The 19,099-nt window shown below is 40.9% G+C and overlaps 1 protein-coding gene across 4 annotated transcripts in view; it reads left to right on the top strand.

Annotated features, from left to right (window-relative positions):
• LOC105837877 (ETS-like protein pointed) overlaps positions 1-19,099 on the top strand; it is a 124,812-nt gene that overhangs the window by 91,110 nt on the left and 14,603 nt on the right. For 3 of the 4 annotated variants that reach the window (XM_012683033.3, XM_012683032.3, XM_036284454.1), the window contains 2 exons: positions 317-520; positions 5,191-5,454. In XM_012683033.3, coding sequence (XP_012538487.1) covers positions 317-520; positions 5,191-5,454 — 468 coding nt within the window. The remainder of the gene's footprint in view (positions 1-316; positions 521-5,190; positions 5,455-19,099) is intronic. The other variant, XM_012683034.3, reaches the window with a different exon arrangement.

Here is a 19,099-nt window from a genome sequence, read left to right as displayed (position 1 = left end):
TTAGAAATTCGGGAATAAAGTCCAAGTGTAACGCCGATACAGGATTGGAAAAATTAGAAACGTGATTTATCGTTTTCTAATCAATGACGATATATCATATAACCCTCCTGTGTTTTCTGTATTCAGAGATAAGGCGACAATCGGTTTCCCCGTATCCCCTGACCGATAGAAGCAAAACTGAAAGGTTCATCCTTATCGCGAAGATCGCAAGATAAACGATAAACGATCGACCTTCGGGAATACGACTAGGTTAGCTGTTAAAAAAAAAAAAAACAATCTGGTCCTTATTTTTGTTTTCCTTTTTTTTTTATTTCAGACCCGAGGCAATGGTCGGAAGCAGCTGTTGCCCACTGGTTGCACTGGGCTATTGGGGAATTCTCGTTGGAGGGTGTGGCGATGCAGCCGTGGCAGCACATGACCGGGAAACAGATTTGTGCCATGGGGAAGGAATCCTTTCTAGCACGTGCCCCCGCCTTCATGGGCGACATCCTGTGGGAGCATCTCGAGATCCTGCAGAAAGGTGCGTGCTCCTCATACGAACGGCACGGCCGGGTCCGTCAGTCTACCTCGAACGCTCCTTAAGTCTTCGATAAATTCAATGCCCGATTATTCTATCTTGATACCCCAAGATATTTTTTATTAAGCACGACATGCAAAATCTTTTAAATCTGTGAGAGGAAGCCTGACGAGAGACGGATCGTTAGTCTGAATTATTTATAATATATATGTAATGCCTTGTTCGATGTCTCTAAACACATCATGATTCACGCATGATTCGTTGCCAACTATTGGTGATACTATGTGATAGTTATACAATTAGGTAACGCAAAAGTAAAACGTAAAAGTAAAACAACTCTGGTAACGATTATTCTTTATTGCGAATATTTTTGTAATCGCAATTTTAGCTTCGTTCGTCAACGCGAAGCTTCTGATACAAATATCACGCAATTAAAATTTCAAAATTAAGAAGAATGACGACTAACAATTAACACGATTTAATTTTATTAGCATTAAAGAGAATAATGATTAACATTTTTTATTTGCATCGTGTATTATGTCTAGTGTATAAAAAAGATTTTTTCCTGTTAAATAATTAAACATTGCGATTGATCTTGCGTTTCTTGTGCCGTTTGGCTACTCATCGGTGACCCCGGTGTTGCGAGTCCGGGGTTAATCGCGTAAGAAGCGCTCGCTGCGCGCGCTAACGCGCTTTTTTTTGCAGCGACGGGCACCATCCGTCGCCGTCGACAAAACCGATCGAATTTCCGTAAAATCGCGATGTCATGGCGCAGCGTACGGGCAAAAGGGACTCCCGGTGAACAATGAACGCGGGGAGCAATGGGGCGGTGCGCGCGGGTGGTGACCATCTCTCTCTTCTCCTCCACCTCCTCCCTCCCGTGTCATTCTCCCGTTTCGTTGAATCGATCCCCCCATTTTTACCTCGCACGCAGCGCGAAGAGAATGAACCGGAGGAGAAGAAAGACAGAGCACCATAGAAACTCTCGGCCCGGATATCCGTCGAAATGGTGCAGCGCCATTGCCGCGGCCACTTAGACGCTTTTTCGGAGGGAGGACGTACTCGCGTGCACCAAAGAATTCACTCGAATTTCGATCTCGCGTATCGTCAATGGCCGAGCCTCGATTCGACTGGTCCCTCCCTATTAGATCCCCCTGTTTTCTTTTATGATGCGTACGCTCAAAACAGCAAGTCAAGTTCGCCGTTCGATCGTTTTGGACTTGACAAAAACCAGAGAAAATTCAAAGGAAAAATATATTTATATCCTTGGGCATCCCAGAGAGCAGACTGCTGCAAGTGGAAGAAAGGATGCAAGTGGAAAAATACGTAATTGAAATTTCGCCGTTGATGGATTTATTGAATTTATAAAATTCAGTATACATTTTAAAAATCTTATATGACAGAAATAATTGGCACTGTTGGTTATTTATATTAATTTTATTTAGTCCTTTTAACAATTCTTTTTTTAATTTAAAAAACTTATTCAGATTGTTCTATTTTTTTTATTAGCTAATATTAATATTTATGATTTTTTTTATATAGGCAAAGATGTCAATTATATATTTTCTGAATAATCATTTGATAATGGAAATGAAATAGAACGACTACGTTTTTTATAGAATAGAATATCTATACTGACTACCATTTCATGTCAATATCGAGTTTGGTTGTGCAACAGATAATTTGACTCGTAAATACAACTTATTATTTAATAATTTATTTCTTTTTATATTTATACGCCGTTAAAGTAAGCGATAGAAGATTCAATCAATATCTCATTAAGTGTTGAATATACCGCACCTTTATTGTGTGAAGAATTAAATAATAAAAGAATTGAGACAATAGGAAAAAAAAGAGAGAAAGGAAGGACAGCGACTGGAGGGAATGAGTAAAAGGGGAGACTTAAGAAGAGATAGGAATACAGATGGGAGGGAGCTGAATAGATCGAGATAGATAAAAGCAGATCGTACGAAATGATGCAGCAGGAAACGGAGGTTCGCTTGTGATTTAACTCCCGTTAAGTAAAACCCGGTACTTCCTTATCGATTATTCATGTCGTCTCATCATTGGCACTGAAACCTCGGCTTAATCGACTAGCGCGATCTAAGGACGACTACTAACGGTAACTCACCACAAAACTCGAGATTCGTCTCGAATACGTAATCTCTCTGTCGTATCGAAAGGGAGCGTGTAAATAAGCGCGAGCGAAGTAGAATTCTTAACGTTAAGCTCGGCGCGGCGTTGCAACATGAATTCTTGATTAAAAAACGATTCGTAACATTATAACTGGGTTTTATATTAGCAAAGTGAGCATTATAAATGAGCGTTAATGTTTGATGTGAATCGGAAGTTATCGATTAATTATAAAAAAGCAAAATTCTTTTAAAAATTCTCGAAAATTGAATTAAATTCTAAAATTAAATGTTTGCGAATAACTTTCTTATAAAGACTTATAATAAGAATCTCGCCAAAGTTTTTTATTAATCCTCATTTACGATTCACTCGTACATTTTTGGAAAATGAAAGAGAAGAAGAGAAAAAGACAGTTGGCTCTTCCTACCATTTCTTGTTCATTTTAGCGAGACCATTTATTGGAGAGTCTCTATTATCTTTTTACAGTTGTGAAGCTACTGTTATACTCTGTTTTATTATCCGCGTGTTATTAAAAATGCAAGAAAGATACAGCTGTGTGCTTTTGCGGATAGTAGGAGCGACAGAGAAAAGCGTCATCGTCGTCGTCGTCGTCGTCGTCGTACTTTCCACATTCCATCCGTGCAATTTATTATTGTGCTACGATTGTGAACGATGTAGTCGGCCGCGCCGCGTGATCCCTCTGACCGAGGCGACGGTAATTTAACTGAAGCCTAGCGTGCACCCGACGCTCGCAGTCGCGACACGACGTGGGTAATCGCTTTGATTCCGCGAATGAGAACGGATGTTAGGAAACGCTCTTGCGTTGTATAAAAAAGTAGAAACTAAAAAGTTGTATCTTCCTGTCGCGGCGATACCGATCGGATTCACGGTGAAATTCATTAATGCGATGTGGGTTTCGCCATCGTCGAGACGAATGATCGATCTCTTTTGTATGCCGTATCGAATGGAAACCTGAAATAATGGGCAAATTTTTTTGTCGCTTAATTTCGGTTAAATAATTACTTGATTAAATAAAATATAATATCTTTTATCTCGAATCTACGCGCCATCCACCTTGCACTTTGTTTCGACATTGTTTTGTTATAAACAATAAAAGCGCAATTTTTATCTTTTGGTTGAACTATCGTTTGGAAAAATTAAATTTTCGATAAAGATGCAATTTACACGAATTAATTTTTGAATTTTATTTGCTAGAAAAATCCGGATTGTTCAAATAAGCTTCTCTAATATAAATCAGTTTTTAATTCTAATAATTAAAAAGTTACTTAATATTTAAAACATTAATATATTTAAATTGTTCCTGTTAGCAGAAAGTGTATCTCAATTTTCTCTCCAACTGCTCGCATAAATAATTAATAATCGACGGTACATATAAATGTAAAAGCAAAGGGAGAACACTGTGTTTAGTGTGTGTATGTGTGTACAATAAAGGTTATTTGCATATTAAAGGCGAAGAAGTGTAACAGAGTGTAAGAAAGAACGTGAAAAACAAGGGAATATTCATGGCACGTACGCCGTTTTACATTTCGAGTCTACGATTGTTCCACGAGAATTTCTAGAAGCGTAGAAACACCGGCGATGAATCACGGCAATGGCGAACGTCTCCTTCGCAATACGGTCGCGATGATGATAGTGCTACTCCAGATCGTTAATTACGATTGTGATCCGCCGCGATGCGCGGAACAATCGTACTTACGGGGAACCACTTAATGACAAACAATGCAATATTTTATTCCTGTCGTAATCAACACGCGCTGAAAAACTACCGGGGGCACACATGCCGCCGCGATAACAGTTATCACGTGAAGATAAGAGGCTTAATTATTACAATTAAAATGTTCACTGTCCATGGAGGTATATGTTGACCATTCATGTGTATATGTCCGTGCATAGTATAATGCATAATCCTTTTTTCGTTGCTATTGATTTTCTCTCCTTTAATTAACGGGTTAATCAAGATTCTGGCATGACACGTGTCTAAATTTTTGTAAAAATATATTATTCGGATTTAATTTAATTTTGCGACATTGTTAAATAAACACTCGAGATCAATATTATACCGACGGAAAAGGATGCTTGATTCAAATAAATATTTATTTGAATAGTAATAACATATTTTGTAGAAGATGAATGATATTTATTTAAAACAAGTAATACTTTCTATAATTTAGAAAATATTACTGGTTTAAAATAAATATTATTCATTTTTTATAAAACATGTTATTAGTACTATTCAAATAAATATGTATTTGACTCGATCATTCTTTTTTGTCAGTGTATTGATACACAATTTATAAAATTGAATTATGAAAAGCGAAATTATAACAAACATATCATTATGAATGATTTTAACGTGCTCAAAAATTGGCGAGTGGTAAGGTTCGTAATTCTCAGACGCATAACAAGTGAGATCCGATGGCAGGAATGTGGCGCGCATTTAATTAACTTAACCTCGCGAAGGCAAAACGATAACAGACACGTGCAGCTCGGTTGAGGATTTATCTCCGTTTTACATTTAGATGTCGACGCAGCGAAGGCCTCTCTGGAGAACGTGACGGCGAACTTATATGAAAGCGTTTGCGTGCCAGATTTAAGTGATTATTTGGGATACCAGGGTGGCGGCCATCAGGTGGCAACACCAGAACATAAAAACCCGCCAACGCCCGCCAATTCGACCACCTCCAACTCCTCCGGTCCTCCTCAGAGCGGTACGCAACAACAACCCCCGATACAACCCTCTTCGGGCGCGGTGTCCCTGCCATCGAGACAGTATCATAACGATGGTAAGTCCAATTTTCTGCTATTCCTCTCCGCCTTCCTCCGTCGCGAAAAATTATTCTCTCGGGCTTACGGGTGTTAGGAAATCCCGTAGGGCAACCGCGTATCGAACAACAGCGAATTTCCGTGGAACAATTCTGAATTCTCAAACACCTTCTCGCCTTCCCTTTCTCCCCCGCCCGCAAGGAAAAAAAAGAGGGCTCGCGCGCGAGATGACAAGAATCGCGTTATTATAATTTCCCTCTAACGGAACGCACGCGCGTGAAAAGCGTGTTATCGTTCGACGATAGTGTCGAACGATTGCAACGAGTATCGCTTCCTATACAACAACAGCGAGGGCTCTTTCCTCTTCCTATATCGATAATTGCGAGCGAGCGAGCGCGCGCGCGCGCGCGATGCCTATGCAAGGGACCGCTAAATTGCGCGACAGGACGGTTTTATTTGTTTCCCCGATTGCAAGTACAAACGAAAGCGTGGAGGAGTTTCTCATTGTTACGTCAGGGCGGCTGATAACATCTCTCAGGTTGGTGCGTTTGCACGTGTTGCAAACACAAACCTCTCATTATCGTCACTGTTCGTTCCTCATTTAGCATTTCTTCGTCGTCGTCGTCGTCGTCGCCATGGTGCCGCGGGGCGACAGCATGCCGATTTCACCGCGTACGGTTATATGCCTAGAAATCGAATCGTCAAATCTGACCCCTCTCTCTCTCTCTCCCTCCCTCCCTCTCTCTTTGAGGGGCTGATTGCGACACGGCTCGTTACAGCGCGCGACGACGAGCGAGCGAGGGTGAATTTCGCGTCGACGTACCGAAGGCAACTCGGAGCAAGCAACTTTTAGCGGGACGGTCCCATTAGCCGGCGCGCGTCTTCCAGCCTTTTATGTAACACTTTGTTTTGTCCATTATATTCCTCGCGTATCGCGGTAATCGCGAGTGTATATTGCTGAACCTGAAAAACTTATTCTTTATACCGCGCGGCTCGCACACTCTTGAATTCTCTCCGCTGAATACACGCCACCGCATAATATCTGTCTAACAAACGAACTATCCCACAATCATGTATGATAGTTCGGAGATAACATCGGAGATGATGTAAGCTACATTCAAACTCATTTTTTTTTGTCTTTCATTTTTTTTTTTTACGGCATCGTCTGCGGAATAGCCGTCTCTCCCTACTCTTTCTCTCTTTTTCTCTCTCTCTTTCCCTCGCGAAGAGCTATTCTATTCACACTCAGAGGTTTTGTACAATCTCTTGAATCGCAAAGCGAGAGGGATTATACACCACGGCGCGTCAGAGAGGCAATTTTGCAGAATCGAACTTTTGCTGAATGGAGCCCGCGACGGGCGTCCATATTGCGCAATGATTTTGTTATTGTACAACGCGTTGCGCAATATACGGTCGACGAGATTTCGCTAGCGTGTGCTCGAACTAAGAGTGGTATTATTCACCGGTCACGAACCTAGTTTTAATTTCCTTGCGGCGCGAGAGAACGAGGAATCCGCCGAGTGAAAATATCAACGCTAACGCTGGCGCAATGGCCATACAAAATTTTCCCCGCGGTTGCGCCCTACCGTATACGACGTGGGGGAGGGGGGGGGGGGAGAATTTTTGCACAAGCGCAAAGTGTACACGCGACCCAGTTTTTATATTTAACTGTTAACGTTTTCGATCGTTTATCTGGCTTTGACCGAGTTACTTTCGCCATACACGCGCGCTTATCCATTGTAAAATCAAATGCATCATTACGTGACGAATCAACTCTCCCCACAAGTGCGTTTTGCACAACATAACTAAACGCGCGCGTTGTTGAAAGACCAAGTGGAGACGTGCGTTTAATGAAACGCTCGTAGCTTTTATGAATTATGCTTTGTGAAAATATTTTGACGTGTTGCATACGGTAGTCGGTGATTGTGCTTGCTTATTGTTATTTATAGCATTAGTATTTCAACGTTTGATATCGTGAAATTCAAGTCGCAATATATACGGAGCAATGCTAAAATGCATTTTTTTAATTGAACTGACTTTTCCGACTTTCCGTTGATCATCCGGATCTCGCAGTAAACGAAAATTTAATTAAACAATTTAATTATTACAAATATCGAGCCTTTAACAAACGGAATTGATTTTACAAGCACGCGCGTGGCGCAAAAACATCTCAGTGTTTTTATTTCATTGTTAGCGATGGTTACGAAATCGGAAAAACAAGATTCGCGTTAGGGAGATGACTCGCAACTCGCGGCGCGGACTGAAACTAGCGATTTTGCTCGCGTACTATAACGCGGTCTTTATCAATGGGAGATAATCCCGGCCCCGCGTGTCGTTCCGTAATCCGTGCGCTTCGCGTACATGCACACATTACATACATACGCACCGCATTGCAATCGCAAGTGCAACACGTTGATGTCAGACCCGAAGGCACGCGCAATAGGACGCGCGGGACGGCCGGCGCGGCGGACGGAATGGAATAGAATGGAACGGAGCGGAGAGCGCGCGCGCGCGCGCGCGGAGGAGAACATTATAAAACGAGTCTTCGTACATACGTAGCGCACGCGGGTAACAATTACCCTGGCGAGGGGGCCTTACGTCACTGCAGCAGTGACCGTGGGTGAACGAGGGAAAGTCGGGTCCTCTACACGCTCCGCCGCGGACAATAGAGACGATTCGCCCGCGCCGCGCCGCGCCGCGCCGCGCGTATGTCTACCGCGCGATATAACACGCACGCACGCACGCACGCACGCGCACACGCACGCATACTCACTCACACGTACCTGCGCGCGGACGTTAATGAACGCGCTCGTATATATATCCCTCATCCCGATTTCAATCGTTCCCGTCTCTACGTAGAAGGCAGAATGAAATCACTACCCATGTTAAAACTGACTGAATCAGCCATTGAAAATTCTCATCAAAAGGAAAGAATTTTAGTAACTATTTTAATAGTTTGTTGCTTTGTTATTTGGACTAATTTTAACACCTTAAAAAAGAATTTGTTTCAATTATTTCTGACGAATCCATATTTGCTTTATTATTAATTTTTTTTTCATAAAACGCGTCAAATTATGTACTGCGTGCCCCAATTTACGAAAAACAAATTAGACATGCGCATAAATTTGTTTTTATTACATTGTACTGTGGAGGAAATTAATTTATAGGAACAATGTAATTTTATGTATGCACCGCTACTTGCCCGAGGCGCAAATAAAGTGTCAAGAGAACGGGAAAAAAGTCTGCCTTTGATATTTTACACGATATTTTGGCACTCGGCAGTTGCCAAAACATCGTGTGAAATATCAAAAACGACCTTGTTTAGTCTTAAAAAAAAAAAACGTTTGGCAAACGTTCGAAACCGATATTCGTCCGTACGACGGCAAAGCGGTCCGACTTGGCTGGTACCGTATGTACGCGTCTTACGGGCGGTCGTCGTTACAAAGCGACCAACACAGACGTCCGTATAATAGACTCATTATTTCTGCTTGCTAAAGCACTGTTACGTTATGTATCACAGCTCTTCGAGGTCTCTGGTTCGACTCTCGCTTATCCTCGCTTTCGACCTCCTCGTGTCGGAACCGAGATGTATCGCTCTGTTATTTAGACCCGCGAGTCGACCGTATAATCTTTAATTCCGCCGTTAGAAGCCGAGATAAACTCGAAGATTCTTCGACGATGCTAATATATTTAACTGCGTTAATGGGACCATTCCGCGGTCAAACCGCGGTATGTTGTCCCGGAATTTATTTCAAATTTAAATAAGTAATATCGATCGTCGGAAATTCTGTAGTTTTACCTTCTATTTCTATTTCTCAAAAAGAGAAGAATTTTTTTACAAATTTGCGCCTCTTTTTTTCAATTGTTTAACTCACATTAATATCGCGAGTTTGATAATATCGTAACCTTGTAAAAAATAACACACAAGAAAATTTGAATATATTCGATTATAGCTTTTCCTCTTTGCATCTACGAAACGAGGCAGTGGGTCCTTAGGATGAATTTTGTGGATGTATCGACGATGATAGCGCGTGCTGTCCATGAAAACAAGCGCCGTGTTTGTTCATTGCTTCGTGTCACGTATCGCGCGCACGTGCACGGATCCACAAACACGCGTAACGCCTATATGTGCGCGTGCATATTATGCATAAATTATCGACGGCAGGCACGGGGACGAGAGACCGAGAGACGGAGAGATGGTCGAATCACCCCCGCGCGCGAAAGCGACGCTCGTGTCACGGCTTTGCCGAGCGCACGCGCTACCCAAAAAAGGACCCGTGACGTCCGCCGATAGCGTTTATGGGCGAGAGAAACGACTGGTCAGTCACGCCGCCGAATACAATGATATTATTTGTTAAGCAACCCTCGCGTTATAACTAACGCCGACGAATTACTCGGCATTCTAATCGATTCTGTCCCTCTTCGTCGCTTGTTTGCCTTGCGACGTCGCTTTCATTGTATTTTATAATTTTTATTATTCGAAATTTTCTGTAAACGTAAGAAGTCTTGATAAAAAGTTTTAAAAATTTTAATCTGAATTTTTCTTCTTAGTTTTTTATAATTAACGAGGGGATCTGTAATTTTTATTGAGAAATCTTATTTCAAAGTCTCGCAAAAAAGATATATACGTTTTCTTATTATTTAGATAAGACATTTAAATAATATTAAATATATACATTATGTACACACACACACACACACACACACACGCACGCACGCACGCACGCACGCACGCACGCACACATATATATATCTTTGTTTATTACACAAAACTGAAGGCAAAACTTTACCATTTTTTTATCAGGACTTTTTTATATATAGAAAATTTCGAATAATTAAAATCGCTTGCGAAAAATATATATTATAACCATGATTTATAAGAGAGACTGAAATATATGTACATTTTTATATTCATTCTTTCTTATAAATGATTGTCAATTATATGCAAATGATGGATTCGAGATCTGGAGCTCAAAATTTTGTCCGTACGACTTTGAATTTTTGCACACAAATTTCAGGCATAAGGATTAATTCTTTTTGCTTCTCGCTGCGTTTTACAACGAGAGGCCACAGCAAGTGTGTACCCAGTTCCGCAAACCAGTATACTTAACATGCGATTACAGCTACGGGAAGCTTAATAAGCGCGATAATAAAACCGTATTAAAACCGCGGTGGAGCGCGGTCGGTCGAATTGGCACTTGGCGCGAACGGGAGCCACGCAATCTTCCGCGTCGCGGAAGGATCTGTAATACGCAGTGTGTTGTTGCGTGGAAAAAAAAGAAAGAAAGAAACCGCGCGTTACCAGCGGCGTCATATGGTGCCACCGCAGATATCCCGGGCAGAAAGATATAAAGAGCGACTGCGTAGCTAGAATCAGAGACTCGCTCAGAGGGATGACGGCGAATAGAAATAGGAAGAAAGGGGCGCGTCCACGGGACCGGGAGGGGTAGTTGGCACAGGTTGTATTCATTCACTCGTTCATTCATAGTTCGTACATCGCCTCGAGGGTCTACAAAGCCTCTTGCTCATTCAGAACTCGTGACACGACCGTGTGGCGTACGTGTTCTCGTGTGTGTTCGCACACGTACGCACGCACGTACGTGTGTATGTGTGTGTGTGTGTGTATACGTTTTTTTTTTTCGTCCTTTCTTTCCCGTTCGTGCGTATCGTCCTCCTTCTCTTCGTCGCCGTTGTCGCCGTCGTGGTTATCGTCAAGGTTTTCGTACGCACACGCCGTGATGAACGGCGTAAGGTAAATATACGAACGGCCGGAAATAGAAAAGTACAATCCTTCTCTGGTATAAGTGTCTCGGATCACAGAGATTTCTATTTCTCTCTTTTTTTAAGAAATCTTATTTTGTTTCTTGAGAATTTTAACGTTATTTTAGTCAGACCGAAAATAATCATCGTGCAAAAATGGTTATCAGTGGTTAGTGCAGTACGGTTATAATTTATTTTAATATTTGATCATTACTTACTTCCCCTAGCTGAAAAGAAGGGAAACAGTAAAATGTTCGTTCTCTTCATTATTTATTTAATACATTGTTTTACATTAGATTAAGATACGAATTGTCATAAGATACACATCTTCTCACGCAAAATTGATTCTTGATATCTGCAAAATAAGATAAAAATGTATATACAAATATATAGTTTTTTTTTTTTATATAAGAATTGCTGATTGCAGATGTTACTTTGCGTGCTGTATATTTCAAGATTTTTATTTTTATTGTACCATAAATAAAAAAATTGTATATTTTAGGTTAGGATATATCCGGTTATATTGGTACATTTAGCATAATTATGAATGTAAAAAAATATCACGATGGAAGTAAACAAAAGGAGCGATGCAAGGAACGAGTGTAAAAGCGAACAGGGGATAGAGGGAGAAAGAAGGGGGCGAAAGAAAAAAGCAGGAGCGATATTCGGAGCTCACGTTACAACCGGAAGTCGCTGGGCTGGTAGTAAAAGGAAAGGGAGGGGGACCTACCCCAATACCACTCCGGGACGGCAAGATAGTTTTATAATGTCCTCGAAGTACTCCTCCCTTAATGCACTCGTAAATGCACCCTCCTCAGAACCGCTTCACCATAGCATTGTTGCTCACTTCGAGAGCGTGGTACGATTGAGAGGAAGAATCGCACAGATGTGAAGAAGAGAACCAGATCGTCTTGTATGACTAGTTCGAGAATATACGTTATAATAGCGATTCTCTTTGCAGCAGATTTACTGTGATTTCGCGTAAATGGGGATCCAACGGACGTTAAATGCGTTCATTAAAGCTTTTTTAATTCGATATTAAACACAATTTTAATATAATAAATTAGATTTTTCTTATATTGAATATCCATTGGATAATATTTTTGAGAGGAGATACGTTTTGGGAGAAAGATATCTAAAATTCTTATTTTATTAGAATATATAAACATTGCCAAATCTTTATGTAAATTGATCCAATTAAAAAAAAAATAATGAATTGCTGTTGAATTGCTTATTAGAAATCTGATTACGTCAATTAGCTTTTGACTAAATAATTTTATCTTTTTCTGTACAATGTTAAATTCGTGATTTTTCATAGTTAATTGTACTCAATTCGAGTTGTTTTTAATCCTTCTTATAAATTGCTTCTCTGCTCAATATATCGTTAATTTAACTAAAACAATAAAGTTAAACAATTTAATTCGAGAAATGTTAAATTTGACTCACATTTATTATTTAGTGCATGCATACATTAATATGGACGTTACTTACTTTAAAATCAAACAGTTCAGCCATAAAGTTGCTGAGACAAAGTTGTTTCTTTAACTACATGTTTTGTATTAAAAGAACTTAAGCGCATAAACTTCAGCGCACGTAGATGTTAAAAATAATGAGATGCTATTCAAAGAATTAATTCAGGTTCTTTAATATTAGAGTGTTAGGTAATACTGTAATCTAAAGAAAGACAGCCAATTATTAAATGATAAATTATCGAGGTAATCAAGTTTTAAATAATCAAATCAATAGCAATTTATTATTGTTTCAAATTAAATATTTTATCTAGAGAAGCGCAAATTAAATATGCTAAGAATCGTTGGATTCAATTAAAAATTAGAGCTTTTAACTAAAATAGTGTTATACATATACATATACATTTATATATTTATATACATTAAAAAATGTTCGTTTTCTAAAAGAGAAAATTCGCTTTGTACAATGAAACTATATCTCCGAGTTCAATCGCAGAAAGCAGAACAGCATGAAAGTGCGACTATCGGTACGCTCGACGATCAATTACTCAGATCCTCAATCTCGAATAGAAAATAGAGACGGCCGAGGCGGTGTCAGCCCGGACAGGCCCGAACGCGAGCGGTAACGAAGCGCGCGCGTTCTTATTGTGCGGCTCTCGTAAGTCCCATTACTATTGCCGCCGAGGCTATACGAACCCGAGAGAGGCACGAGGCGTAGGGGAGTGAGCGCTTCCGGTCCCCTCTGCATCACGTGCGAGACCGCCGCCGAACAGAGAAACCCCCGTTGCCTCGCCTCTCAACATCCGGTCTGTTGCGCGCCTCCACCTCCCCTCCGGTCACAGCCCCCTCTCAAAAATAGGCTAGGTCCTTCTCGGCTCGCGTCGAACGCGTTTGCCACCGTCGCGCGGCGGAGAGAAGACGATCTAACGATCTAGCGCGGAAAAATACACGTAATCGGAACGCTTTGGTCGAGACGTTTCTCTCTAGTCTCGCGTGCGTGAAGAAAATTTACGAAAATAATGCATTGTGCAAGATTATAAAATTATACCTTCATTCTGAAAAATTGTGGTTTGCTTTAGAAATGGTTTAATATTTTTTATTGTCTTTTATACATTTTAATTTCTCTCACGGAAGCGGATAATTTTGAAGACTTCTCTGAAATAAACATTTAGAAAATGTCAAATGCACATTGCATACGTATGTTTGATAATTATTTTATTGATAATATGTGTCAAAATATATACATTTTAATCATTTATTATGAACGTAAACATTATATTTATATTATTATTTGAGCATGAAAATGAGAGAGAGAGAGATTATTATACAGTACAGTTTAGCAGCGATACCTAATTAATTAAAGCACACCACAGCAATTACGTCACATCGACCTTTTGTGTGTAGACCAGATGCATTACGTTTCACTCGCCATTATAAATTAGTACGCCATTACTAATTGGTTAATTATTGACTTGTTATTAGCTTGTTGTTTGCTGTTTCCCAACTGACAATTTTAACGTAACAATCAAATCCACGAGATATGTAGGACTCCACTTTATTGCGATATCTTATCACCATAAATGCTTTGTGCGAATATTTCTCGTCATACGATGTCGCGAAATCGCTCACATTCTTGTTATGAGATAATAACAGACGAGCTGTTATAAAAATCCGGCTCTGTGATAAACATTCTTTTTTATGATGCCTTTATTGTTACAATATTATCATAATTTTTATTATATTTTATATTATTTTTACATTTTATCGTAGTATTTTTATAGCTCTCTTCTAAGAATTTTGTTATATATTTGTTTTATAATAAAAAGTATTATAAATTACTAAAAACTAGAGATACATAAATTAAGGTTTTTTTTAATGCTGAGTCGAATTGAAATGTTACTTTTAATTAACAACACAATTGTTGTTTTTTTATGTTAATTTTAATTTAGGTAATAAAAATATAGATAATAAAAAAGATTTCTATATGTAAGAGGAAAATAATATTGATTATACGATATGTACAGCCACTTTAAGTATAATTTTATGATTATCAATAAATTTGTATTTCAAACTCTTAAATTCGAAATTTCCAAATAGTTCGGATTCGAATCATTCAAATCAAAAATTCAAATCCGAATCAAATAAAATTCTGTCCGAATCTATTCGATTCAATTATTCAATTCGTATTCGAATAGTTTGCTGTATCTCTAATATCATAGAAACGTACATATATTACGGGATACCGGCAATGCGATGACGATGACGATGATGATGATGATGATGATGATGATGATGATGATGATGACGACGACGACGACGACGACGACGGCAACGGTGGCAGCAGGTGGTTGAAGCTTCGAGGGGGCGTTTTGCGATCTCCCTTCCTCTCGCTGCGATCGCTTCCCCCCCCCTTGCCTCCCCCGATCTCCCCCCTCGTCCACCCTTCTGAGCAAGCGGCCGGGTTTCCTATCTCGCGCCCCTCCACTCGAGTGGCAGCCCCACTAGGTAGGCACGTGAACTCCCACCTTCCACCACCACCGTGCGGCACCAATGCGACACCGGGATAGCCGTGCGAGACGCCGTGGAGCGTCTGCGGCCGGAGCCCCGCCGGAGGGGCAGAGGGGTAGGAAAATGCGATGGAGGATGAAAGGGACGGGGCCGCGGAGCGGAGCGGAGCGGAGCACCGTAGAGCGGAAACGGCGCGGCGCTTCGTCACAGTGACACGCGCGCTCGCGTCAAGTGGAGGAGTGCGCGCGCGAGAGAGAGCGAGCTCCTTGCCGCCTGCGACTCGGGTTTCGGGAAACGCCGCGCGTTGTTTCGGGCAGTGCGACCAGGCCAGTGTGGATACACCGAGAGAGATCTCTCGCCCACGCGAGAAATTACACGCGCGAGCGCGAAATCGCGTAGTAGGGAAAAACATCCAATCTGAGCCGGAGCCTCCTTCGTGAGAATTAGACGCGCGCGGTGTGTGATCGAGTGGATGCCTCTAATCCGCGGGTAGGAGGGGAAGAATTTAATTCGATCTTGATTGTGGAACTGAATGCGCAGTGAATAATTGGTAATCAGTGAGGAATACCTGGAAAATCCAACTCAGTGTTCTGTGAGCGGAACTGAACGTGGTGAATGATTGAGGGAATTATCCGGGAGGTGTATCAATCCCGGTTAATGCCGGAGTGAGAGAAACTGAGCTTTAATTAAGTAATTAGGAGGGGCGTCTTGAAGGCTGAGGTCGATCCGGTGGGACTGTGAACGCGGTGTGTTAACCGAAGAGAGTTACAACTTTATCCCGATTTTATTGTCAGGATCGTCGCCGAGCGAAGGCGGGATACCTGAGGACTGCTAAACTCAGCTGCGCGCAGCTGAGTCAACGAGAGAGGAGAGAGAGAGAGAGAGAGAGAGATTCGATGCGCGCAGCCAGCCTGGGAGACACCTGTTGCGTCGTCCCGCGGCCAAACGGCAAAATTCCCGGCAAGCGCGAGAGGGAACTCGACTTTTCCCTTTGGGAGTAACATTGAAGAAAAAGCAAAAAGAGAGAGAGAGACCGAATCCGCCGAGGATTCTCGTCTATGCCGTCCTCGTCGCCGTCGTCATCGTCGCGCGATCGTCGCGGCGGCTGTGTCGCAATCGCGTCGCGCTATCATGCGCAACAACGTTCTCCTAGCAGACAACATAGACGACGGACGGCGTGTCGTAAAAGCGTGATTCCGCGCGCGGAATAGTCTGGTCGGTCGCATGGATGCTCGTCGTCGCGCGCTCGTCGCCGCCAACGAGGAGGAGCAGCAGTAGCAGCAACGGCCAACGTCGTCGTCGTCATCGTCGTCGTCACGCGGGACAATCGAAGGCGACGTCACGGCGGGCGTCGTGAGCGTCGGGACGTCGCGGCCTTCGGGGCAGCAGGCGCCGGGCATAATACTCGACGTCGCGTACGGCGGCGACATCGCCGCGTTAACGACCTGCGGCAGCAGCAACGGCAGAAGCAGCAGCAGCAGTAGCAGCAACAGCAGCAGCAACGGCAACGGCGGCACCGGCACCAGCAACGGCAACGTTAACGCCGTCGCGTCTTCGGAAATGGTGCTCCAGATGCTGGACACGCTGATGACAGGCCACGAACCGTTCTACGCCGATTACCCCGCGTACCAGGAGGCGGAGCCTCTCACCGGCCATCATCCGCATCATCAGCATTCCCATCAGCACGCGATCACCCGCAGCAATCACACCAGCGTGGTGCCGCCGGTCTCCTTGGACGCGACCACCCACACGCCAGGTATCTTCTACGTGCACGCGAAAAAGAGTATTCGCGGAACGACGTTTCCTCGCAGATTTCGATCTCGGATCGATCGACATATACGAAGTATCGCGATAAGATATATACTTTTTGAAGAAAGTACAATATTGATTTAAAAAAAAAAGGAAAGAACGACGGCAAGATATGAATGCACTCCTAATACTATCGTCTATATACGCCAAGCGCTCGATCGCAGACTCCGATTTTGATTCTACACGTGTTTGGCGTGTACGCAAAAAATCGACGAGTTGTTTAAACAGTACTACGTATGTATCGTACTAATTATAAAGGAAAGAAGAGCTGTCCGCGTGAATGCGTTTCACTATTTTCTTGCAGCGATTAATTTTTAGACGTAATTATTTTACGTCTCATATATTTTGACGTAACACATAATTATTTCTCGCAACGTACTTGTCGGGCGTTTCAAGTTTCAACGATCAAAATATATCGATGTACGGCGTTGAAATTACTGCGTTCTATTTTCGGACGTCGCAACAAATCCAGTTAAAATGTCAATCAATACCCATTATTTAAGCGACTTTGTGTTTTCAGTCTGGCGATGCTATCGAACGATTGCCCCTAACGTATGAGGTCAAATGTCGGGACATGCGTATAAGGAGACAGAATTATTTGCAAATTACGCGATAAATCAGACGATACTAGACTTCTAACAATCGGAAACTTTCTCGAAAACAAAATATTGACTATTTCTACTCGGACATATAGTCGGATGAAAAAATTCCACGATACATTTACTTAGAATTTTAAGAAATGACATTTGACGAGGAAAGAATTAAGAAATATTAAGAAAGAAGGCTTAGAAATATCAGCTAACGATCAGTAGCTAGTTCGAATTTTTCTATCGTCGTTAAAAAGTTGGTTATTAAAGATAAAATACATTTGCTTCGAGATACTACTTTATCTAATTTATTACAATTAAAAGCATGTCTTAACACACGAATAATTAAGAAAGTGGTAGCTATATTTCCGTATGGTTTACGCGCATAAAATTACGCATTTGAATTGCAATTTGTTCATAGAATGCTACCATGTATTATATTTGGTGACGAATATATTTTTTCTGTTCCCTAGTAGAAATTAAATCTCATGTCTATCTAATCATAAAATAGAAAAGTTGTGTTTTACATAGCCACTATCTGGTAACGCTCACTTTTCCCAGTCTATCTAATCTAGATTATTTGTATCATCTTCTTGTTGTATCTTGTTATTTTTTTCAATATATACTAACAGTACGTATCGTATTCCGATATGCATTAATATTTAAAGTCTATAGATTACATTAAAAATATTTTTTTAAATAAGTTAACATCAACCTCAATCAAAGCAGATCAATAATTGCTAATAGCTAGATAATGGCTGGATAATATAGTTTTGAAAATGCAGCGCCATCTATTATTACTTTTTGTGTAGGGATTGGATAACAGTTACAGTAAATAATAATTACAAAAACTGGATTAGAAATATGCAGTCAGCAATTAACCAGTGATAAGTAAAAACTTAATCTAATAGTTCTAGCCACTAGATTCTGAATTAGATTTATTTCTACTGGAGTAGCTATTACATTTTGATAACTAATAAATTGAGCTCTGCCAACAACGACATGAACTGTCTCTATTTTAATTAAGGACACATCTTAGCTGCCACGGTTATATTTTAGCTTTGTTGGCTACATCTTTCTCTGCGTGGGGGATTCATTAAATTTTATACAATTTTTCGATTATTATTTCGGCTGTAATCATTAAAAACTAAATGTTAATGATTCGTCACATTATCATATTATTAAAAGAAACTTACTGGATCAATGAAAATTTAGAAGATTATGTTTCATGTTATTATTGAAAATGAATTTGCTGCAGCGATTAATATGCGGAGAGATTGACGTAACTTTACATCAAAATGATATTCATAAATTCGTTCTGACATCGTTTAATGGATTAGGTCAAGACCAATCGTATGCTAGTTCGAAATAAAACAGAATTTATAGTTCAATATACAATTGAAATGTACAAACTGTTTCTTCTGCAACTAATCCTTTTGTTCCATGTTTTTGTGCGATTTAAGCATTTTCCTATAGATTATCAATTAAAGTTAACCAAGATTTAATCCTCCATTTTTTTAAAGAGAAATCTA

This window comes from Monomorium pharaonis, chromosome 3, assembly GCF_013373865.1.
Source record: "Monomorium pharaonis isolate MP-MQ-018 chromosome 3, ASM1337386v2, whole genome shotgun sequence".
NCBI lineage: Eukaryota > Metazoa > Arthropoda > Insecta > Hymenoptera > Formicidae > Monomorium > Monomorium pharaonis.
Note: the sequence above shows the minus strand (reverse complement) of the source record. Positions and strands in the feature narration are given on the sequence as shown.